At 35.8% G+C, this 8,936-nt stretch overlaps 1 protein-coding gene across 1 annotated transcript in view; it reads left to right on the plus strand.

Annotated features, from left to right (window-relative positions):
* Positions 1-6,733: 6,733 nt before the first annotated feature.
* Positions 6,734-8,936, plus strand: part of LOC110416206 (kinesin-like protein KIN-4A) — a 9,398-nt gene continuing 7,195 nt past the window's right edge. Inside the window, exons 1-4 of the mRNA XM_089783678.1 lie at positions 6,734-6,859; positions 7,612-7,758; positions 7,838-7,987; positions 8,400-8,653. Of these exons, the coding sequence (XP_089639804.1) occupies positions 6,734-6,859; positions 7,612-7,758; positions 7,838-7,987; positions 8,400-8,653 (677 nt within the window). The remainder of the gene's footprint in view (positions 6,860-7,611; positions 7,759-7,837; positions 7,988-8,399; positions 8,654-8,936) is intronic.

An 8,936-nucleotide genomic window follows, 5' to 3' on the forward strand; every position in this document is an offset into this window, starting at 1 on the left:
TGTAAGAATGGCTGGGATTCGTATTTATTTTTTTTGGTAATAAAGGAGATTTGAATCTATCGTTTTGAAGAGTGTACTTATCAACGGCCAAAAATTTGAGCCTATTTTTATTCTCTTTTGTCATTTTCTAGGTTTTTATATATTTTCTGAATGCAGAAGTCAAAAAAGCATTAAGAACATGTGCTACAATTGATGGGTAATTTGCACATAGATGGACGGTGGCGAATGTCTCAACAGTAAAATGATTTGAAATATTGAAACTAATTTTCCAATGCATTCGACTGAATTTGTTAAGTTGTGAGCCCAACCCAAGTCATTGGTTCTAATATTGATTTCAATTTTTATATCTGTTTTTTCTTCTTCTTATTTTTCCCTGGATGGATCACTTTGAAGATATTCAAATGGTCTCTTCTACTTGGGTTGGGTCCATGGGCAATGTGTAGAGGGTCACAATTTAGATAGGCTTGACCCGTATCAGGAATTCCCATGGTAAGAGTCACCTAAAATTCTCAGGCCTGAGTATTTCTTGGGCCATTAACCACACCCTAATTCAACAGCCCACTTTTCTTTCCCAAAAATCAAATAATTTGATCTTAATTTTATTTCCAAAATACCTTTTCCTTTCTTGAGACAAATAAAATGAATAGTCTCTAATCAAAGTCAATAATAGAAACAAGGTTCCAATTGGGCTTGTACATGATTTGACATATAAATTCACCTGTTTTGACCAGTTAATAGTCTTCTCATTTCCTAATTGCATCCCATTCATTGTAAAATTTAAACAATTTTTAATAAAAAACAATGGATGTACATGTTATCTTTCAAGCTTAGTTTTTAGTTTGAGTTATGTTATGGACGTAAATAAGTTATTTTGTGATCTCATAGATTCAATGGCATGAGAATTATAACAAAAGCTTTTCATGATTTAATCAAAGTCACAATGAGAATAACTTGTTGATTTAAATATTTTAATTTCATTCAGAATTTTAATCACTATAATTAAGTCATACAAAAATTCTTGACAACTATCATGGAACTAAATCTATAAGATCAAAACTGTATCTGAGTATTTGACTTATTAATTGGTATATTATTTTCTTATAAAATTCGAATCCCCTTTTTTAAATTATACATATAAAAAAAATTATAAGATCAAAACTCAAGAAAAGAGCGCTAAAGAATTTACTTATAATGGATAAGCATGGGCCTCTCCCTCCACAAGACAAATCAAAGTTTATCTGCAAAGTAAATCATTGTACTAACATTATTTTTGATTGGAAAATTGTTTAGTTGAACCCAACTCATTTTGTAGCCAAGAAAAGAAGAGAAAAAAGAAATTCACAAATCAATGGAAAAGATAGAGAGAAAATACCATGGCCCTCAATTTGGCTGGAAAACTGTCTACTTTGTATGACTCTTGGCAGAGCCAATCATCAATGCATTTGGGTGTGATTTATGACTAGATATTAACAAAGGGAGCATCTTCTGAAGAGGAGCATACCCCACTACTTACCAAGCATATACCCCAGAGCACTAAAAGAAAAAATAAAGAAACCACATCTAATTGGCAAAAATGAGGCATGCGCATGATGAAGCCCTACAACCCGGCACATGTTCTGTCTCCAACACATTGAAAGCTTTAAGATTATCATCACAGGGTTTTACAATAAGATCTTTAGCAGCATTGTGGTTTTTATTCAGGACAAAATTATGATGGTGGACAAAAAAACCAAAAGAAAACACAATATAGATTTGCAGATTGGCTTTCTGGTTGACACTAGAGGCTGACTGTAATAATTATGCCTTTGGAATCATAACTTTTCTATGAAACCTTAGATCATGCTAAACATGTACTTGACGGGATAAAAAAAAACCCTGTGCACTGATTAACAGAACTGCGCGATTAGACAGCAGGATAGTCCAAATTAGGATAACGACTGTGTTAATGATTCTGGTAAATAAAGCGGAAGACTCAAATGTGAAGAGTTTGCTTGCGAGAATGATAGAATGAAGGGGGACAGAAAGATTGGTGCTTGGATAAAAAGTAAGGATTGAGAATAATTTTTAGTGATGTAAAGGACGTGGGAGCATGTGATGCAAAGTCCACATGGGTAGAAGTACCAGGAAAGAAGGTGGGCTGGAGACTGGAGAAGATTGGAAGGCTGGGAATTTATAGAATTATTGCCTATCTGCACAGTTGAGTTTAAAAATGAGTTTAATTTACTCCAATCATGTGGTTGCCCTCATGGTCTAATAAGAATGCTCTGTTGGCGTCCAGTAATTTTAACTAGTTGATAAATTGCCGAAAGTGATCTGTTGTTGACTGATTCAAGAAGTTGGTTCACTCCTCTTGTTTCTTTTTTTTCTCTTTTCAAAAGGAGAAGTGAACATGGGAGAACTTGCGTATTGGAAGCAGATTGGCTAGAAAATGAAGGTGCAAACTGGATAGATCAATTACGAGCTGAGGGCCAATTGGTACAGATTTCTATCATTTCATATATAGTTGGTGTAATCATTCTTCATATTATTATAAGAAGATAGAGGCAAACAAGGAAACAAGTGCAAGATTTATGTCCATTGGCTGTTGTTGGTGTCCATTGGTTGTATGAGATTTCTCCTACCTGCAAGATGGGGAACAAAACTCTTGGTTTTTGATTTTGCTCTTGCGTGCTCACTTTTTAAGAAGGAACTTGCTCTGATCGTAGCAAATTGCATTCCCCTAGATCTTTCCTTATGTATAGAAACTATAGGTAAAATGTTTCCAAGACAACATGAATGGGCTGAATGCACAAGGCGAGTCCATTCCTGCATTGCTCGAAGCTTCATGGTGGAGTGACCGTGAAAGGTATTTCTGGTGTCGATACGAGGGATGTATGTTCGACATATTCGGTGAAGTAGCGAGGTCTATGCTTGCAATACGGATAATGTATCGTTGTGCAATTACTGATTGTTTCACGGAATCGGGTTGTGAGCTATGACAAGACAGGTAAAGGTGCAATAGCAACACGGACACGTGTAGAGAAAACCAACATAATTGGTCGGACATAAAACAGCAACATCTGGAGCTTTTTCAATCATATTGGTTGGGAGAGTGACACCAAAGTATACAAAGACAAGTGTATTTCCAAGGTGCTGCTTCCATAGACGATAGTCAAACTGTTAAATTATACATAACGGTGACAGAGGAATGTGTATTTTGGAACCCTTGTCAAGGTTTGGTAAGATGGAGTGATCAGTTTATATAGAGGAAATCTCAAGATAACAAGTTCGACTCAATGTCACAACATACACTCTTGTGATAAAATAATCCCCTCTTAAAAAAGGACAAAAAAAGTGGGGCTTTTCTTAGTTGCTTAGTCTGCTTCCAATCTAACGGTCGAATTGGAAAAAATCCAGTGAATGGTGAGTTAGGTTGAGGAAAAGGAAACTTGGGGTTAGGGTTTTTGCATCTTTTTCTCCCTGTTTTCCCTTGCTTCTTCCTTGTGACTGAAGGTGTTGTACATGTGCCTGGACGATCACAAGTTTGCTTAACTTACAGTCTACCGCATCAATAAAAGGCAACCAAGCAAAGCAAACGGTCAGCAATTTTCTTTTTAAATAATGATAAATGTCTAAATTGTTAGCTAAATGGGGTCATTTGTTATAACCTAATCCTATAAAATAAAAGTCCAACCAAAAATAAAAAGGATTGTGCCAAAACCTTTTCGATAAAAAATCCTTGTCAGCCATTGCATTACCAGTAACTGATGGGAAATATTCCTCATACTCCCTCTTTCAAGATGATGGGGGCGTTGGTTAGATTGTGCTAGTTATTGATTGTTGACATGATTTTCAGCGACGGCCCACTAGAGCAGGACACAACACGCTCCTTTGGGATGGTGGGCAAATCTTTTCACCGCCCACCCCCCTTCCCTATTTTTTTTCATTTTTTTATGCATTTGGTGAAAGCAAGTTTTTACTAAGAACAAAAACAGAAGAACAGGGCATCCTATTGCAGCGACTCTTTCTTAGCATGATGGTAAGAGTTTCCTTTTTTAAAAAAAATTTTTAACAGAACCCTTGTACCCAAAAAAGTGAGAGTTTAAAGGCACAAGCTACGTATAACAATGGTAACTCAAATTTAAGGGTGTAAAAAACTTTCGAAAAAGGCCTAAGACATACCTTTTTGCAACCTAATGACTCTAAATACCTAAGCTAGTATCAAGATGCATGCAGCCAAGCAGCCCTGCAATGGAACCTTCAATTCTAACGTTGCTGTCAAGCTAACTAACTGACATGCCTATTTGGTTCAAGGAAAAACAAGAAAGGGGAATTATTTGCCCTTCATTTTGATGCTACACTGGTACTTGATGCTACTTCTGTCTACAACTTCTGTAATATTTATTGAGCACCTTTTTAACACTCAGCGATGCAACAACCACCCCTATTTAGCTGGTACACTATACCTTTGAATAGGGCCTTCAGCTTGCCTAATCCCTCCAACCGTATCACATCCTACTAATTAAAGCCTACAAAGGATGAGGACTTCGCTCTGTTTTTCTTTTTCAACATTGATTACAGGAATAAAGCCAAGCTGGTAGGCATTTTCTGGTTGTTTTTGGTTTAAGATTCTTCGCTCTTATTCAAGACTCTTTAATTCGGATTCAAACATTTTTGTAGTTTATGCAATTTATTATAAAGGTTTTTACAGCTCATTCAAGCAAAAAAACAAAAGGGGGGTTTACGGCTCAAGTTTGACTTTTAACATTGAAGTTCCTTGTGATAAACATAATTAGCTAAATATTTGCTCCTTTAAGTAGATATATTTTGACTGTAACGCAAATACGGAGTCAGAAACTATGGAAAAGGCATTTCTAAATCTAACATGAATTTTAAATATGCCTAGTAGATATTAACGGGGACGGATCATATCGAGTACAATTCTATCTAACATATGAACTAAAAAACATTACCATACTAAAACAGATCATGGTAAAAGTCAAATTAATGCAAATTTGAACATGATGGGTTCTTGATTTTTATATCCAAAAGTGAGCTGGCTTGTTTCGTATACCAATTCCTTCACAACCCCAACTTTCCTCTTTTGGCTTAAAATAAAGGCATTAATATCTCCTCCAAAAATGAATATGAATGCATGGATTTTGTTACTAATAATAATAATAATAATATCATTCATGCAAGGAAACCTTTTTTCTTATAGTTTCGCTTTATGAGGTTAAGCGGAAGTCTAATCTCTCCCCAAGTGACCACAACAAAAGCCAAGGAGAAGAATTAATTAACTGCCACAGAATCAGTAAAAGGTGGGACCAAAGAAGTCTGACCAAGGGAAAGTGGGGTCCACAGAGGGGTTATTATACAAGACTAAAAAGGGCCATGTGAGTGCGGGAGACCACCAGCTGGCTATGTCCATTTTGTGGGTCTTTCCTTCTCTTTACTTTCCATTTTTCCCACTCCTTCCCCTGTTCTCCTCCAATTTTTTTTCTTCTTCTCCTTATTATTCACGGGTTAGCTTCCAGAATCAAAAGAAAAGAAAAAACCTCTCTTTTATTTTTCTTCTATGAAAGAGACTAGCTTTTTGGTTTTTTCAGGATCCAAGTTCATTTCTTCACTTAATTAAATTGTTAACATATAAAGGAGGTGGGTGGTGACAAATTAATATACTACTAGTCTGTTTTCATCTATCTTCTGCATTTATAGACATTGTAAACTACTGGGGCCTATTCACATTGTTTCTTTAGTAATTCTGGGACATGATCTTTTAACATCAAAACTAGGGAAAAAGAGTAGTACATTTATACAGTATTTATATAATCACATGCAAAAATTTAGTAAGAAAAAAGTGAGTGAATTGTTAGCGTAGATATATGAATGATCCAAACTTTTCTCTAGAAATCGTATATGATTCCAAATCACGTGGCTTATGTGCTGTGCCACCCCTTTTTTCTACCATATTCTGTGCACAATCATGAAATCTTAAGCATCATAATACGTGGTTTTAGGAGCACTTAGCTATCAATTTTCTTCTTTTCTTTGGGTTAAAGATCCAAAAAAAACAAAACCCAGAAAAAATATGGTGCTGAAAAGGGTAGAACTGTAAAAGTGGGGACGAAAAACGTGGGAGGGAGGGGGACGGAAACAAGACTCCACGAAGAAGGGAGGTGAGGAGCAGAGAGGTTGCTGTAGGAAAAAGGGTAAAAAGGGTAAAAAGGGAAAGAGTGTTATGAAAGTTTATTTCTTTTTTTTACATGACGATTTTGTAGTGAAGGCAAAGGAAAATGATAGTGGTTGTTGTCACTGCAGTTAACTTGCACTGCTTTGTATTCTTCTATGCCACCCCACAGCCTCTAATTCCTCAACTACCCTTCCCTCTTTTTCATCCTCTCTCCTCCTTCTTTTTCTTACGCTTCCACCCCAACAACAACAGCAATAACAGCAGCAACCCATTGTCTGGAACGAACTCAGTTTTTTCCTTTCTTAGTTGTTGCATCACTTTCTTTGTCCTCAAATTTTCCGTATTTTCGGACAATGAGAACCTTTTTTTTTTACAATGAAAATGGAATATTAAAGATTTGATCTTCTAACTCTTTAGCATAAACTAAAACAAACTTACAAAAAAAATTCAAGTTCTCTTTTTTGTGTTTTTCTTCTTTCTTTCTCTCTCTCTCTCTCTTTTCTCTTTGCGTTTGGAAATTGTGGAACTTGTTTTCTTTCTTTCTTTCTTTAGCTGCTTCCTATGGAAGCTGCTGCAGCTTCTGAGGATTGTTGTGTTAAGGTTGCGGTTCATGTAAGACCGCTCATCGGTGATGAGAAGCTTCAAGGTTGTAAAGATTGTGTTACTGTCGTCTCAGGAAAGCCTCAGGTACTGTCACCATAGAGAATGCCGGTGTTCACTGTTAAGTGCTTGTTCAATGGGTGATTTCTGGGGATTGTTTTGGTTTCTGAGTATGGAGTTGCTGGTTAATTTGAAGTTTATGGAGATCTGATTCTTTGGATGCTTGAATGGTTGATCAGTGAGAATTAACTCTCTGATTTTGGATCAGAATTTTTCTCATCATTTACTATTTCTATAATTGAGTTGATTGTGAATTAGATTCTTTTACCGTGGAAGGTGAAATTATGTACAATTAAGCTGAGTTCATTTAGTTTCTATGATATGGTTCTGTTGATTGTTATTTCCATTTTGGAGTTTCGACTCTATGCTCCTGTTTTAGTAGTGAGTTATGAATCCTTTAACGTATGGTTCTTTACATTTAGGTTGATTTAGTTGATAATAGGTTTTAATTGCTGTTAAACTTTTGTTTATGTGAAGTAACCCATTTTAAAGGAAGGAGAAACCAAATTAGAAAAAAAAAATTATATTTTGATTGGTAAGACCTGGGATGTTTCCTGCGTGCTTTCCAAATTACATTCTTTCATAACACTGACAGCCTATTTCAATCACAAAAGAAAATGTTGAATTCTTCTGCTAAATTCTTGGATTAAGACCAGGCCAGATTTTTGCAAATTCTATTGTCTTTGCACAATGGAACATTGTTTTTCCTTCTTTTAATTAGATAGTTCTAGATTTTTTTTTTGGTTACGAAGCTATATGTTGTTTTGTCTATTCTGCAGGTACAAATTGGGACACATTCCTTTACGTTTGATCATGTCTATGGGAGCACTGGTTCTCCCTCTTCTGCCATGTTTGAGGAATGCATTGTTCCACTTGTTGATGGCTTATTCCAAGGATATAATGCTACTGTTCTTGCGTATGGTCAGGTACAGCTTAATCTCCACCAGACACTGCTAAATGTTGCAATTTCATTTTCTTGTGATTGAAGTTCCAAAAAATGTGCAGACTGGGTCAGGTAAAACATATACTATGGGCACAGGCTTCAAAGATGGTTGCCAAACAGGAATCATTCCTCAAGTAATGAATGCTTTGTTCACCAAGATTGAAAGTCTTAAACATCAAATCGAATTTCAATTGCATGTTTCCTTCATTGAGGTTTGTTAAAGAAACAAGCATTTCTTTTGTTGTGGTAATTTCTATTTATGCTATTAGCATTGTACTAGGTTGGTGACTCTGTTCAGCAAACTTAATTTTGTGAATGCATCTCATGTAGTGTAGGCTTGTTGTCCTGTAAGCTTTTTCCTTAGCCTGGTCTTTGGGTTGCTTCCTTTTGGTTTTGGTTAAATTACTCTTAGCATCAAATGCCAGAATCACAAACACAGTTTTGGAAAACCGTAAATTTTTTGCCAAATAATCTGGTTCCCTGATAGCATATCCATCAATGAATATATCTTCTGTTTCCTGAATTCTGTTTTGCATGAATATACATATTAAACCTGGTTTGAGTACCTCTTCATAGTTTATAGCTTCTGACATATATAATATTTATCTAATTTTTACATGAAAGATTCTGAAAGAAGAAGTGCGAGATTTGCTGGATTCTACGTCTTTGAACAAATCAGATACTGCAAGCGTGAACACAGGGAAAGTAAATGTCCCTGGAAAACCACCAATACAGATTCGTGAATCATCAAATGGTGTTATTACACTGGCAGGATCTACTGAAGTTAGTGTCACTACATTAAAAGAAATGTCTGCTTGCCTAGAACAGGGATCATTGAGTAGGGCGACAGGGAGTACTAACATGAACAACCAGTCAAGGTTAATTCATATTCTATTCTTGTTACACTAATATCCTTAAGTATTTATGTGTTTTCATTTCTTCAAAACTGCAGAGCAGATGTTACCTGGTGGTTCTTTGTTAATGGAAAAAACAGTATCTGTTTTAGATCATTATCTGTTAAACCTGAAAATTATTGATTCACTGCAGTGCTAAGGGTAAGTGTGTACCTTAGTTTATGAGGAAAACTGGGCAATCTTTGGCTATAGATGAATCCAGGATGGGAAGCTGCAAAATATGGGAAAAGGTCATATGTTGCAATGA

Source organism: Theobroma umbraticum, unplaced genomic scaffold (genome assembly GCF_002168275.2).
Source record: "Theobroma umbraticum cultivar Fairchild unplaced genomic scaffold, ASM216827v3 scaffold_51.0, whole genome shotgun sequence".
Classification (NCBI taxonomy): domain Eukaryota; kingdom Viridiplantae; phylum Streptophyta; class Magnoliopsida; order Malvales; family Malvaceae; genus Theobroma; species Theobroma umbraticum.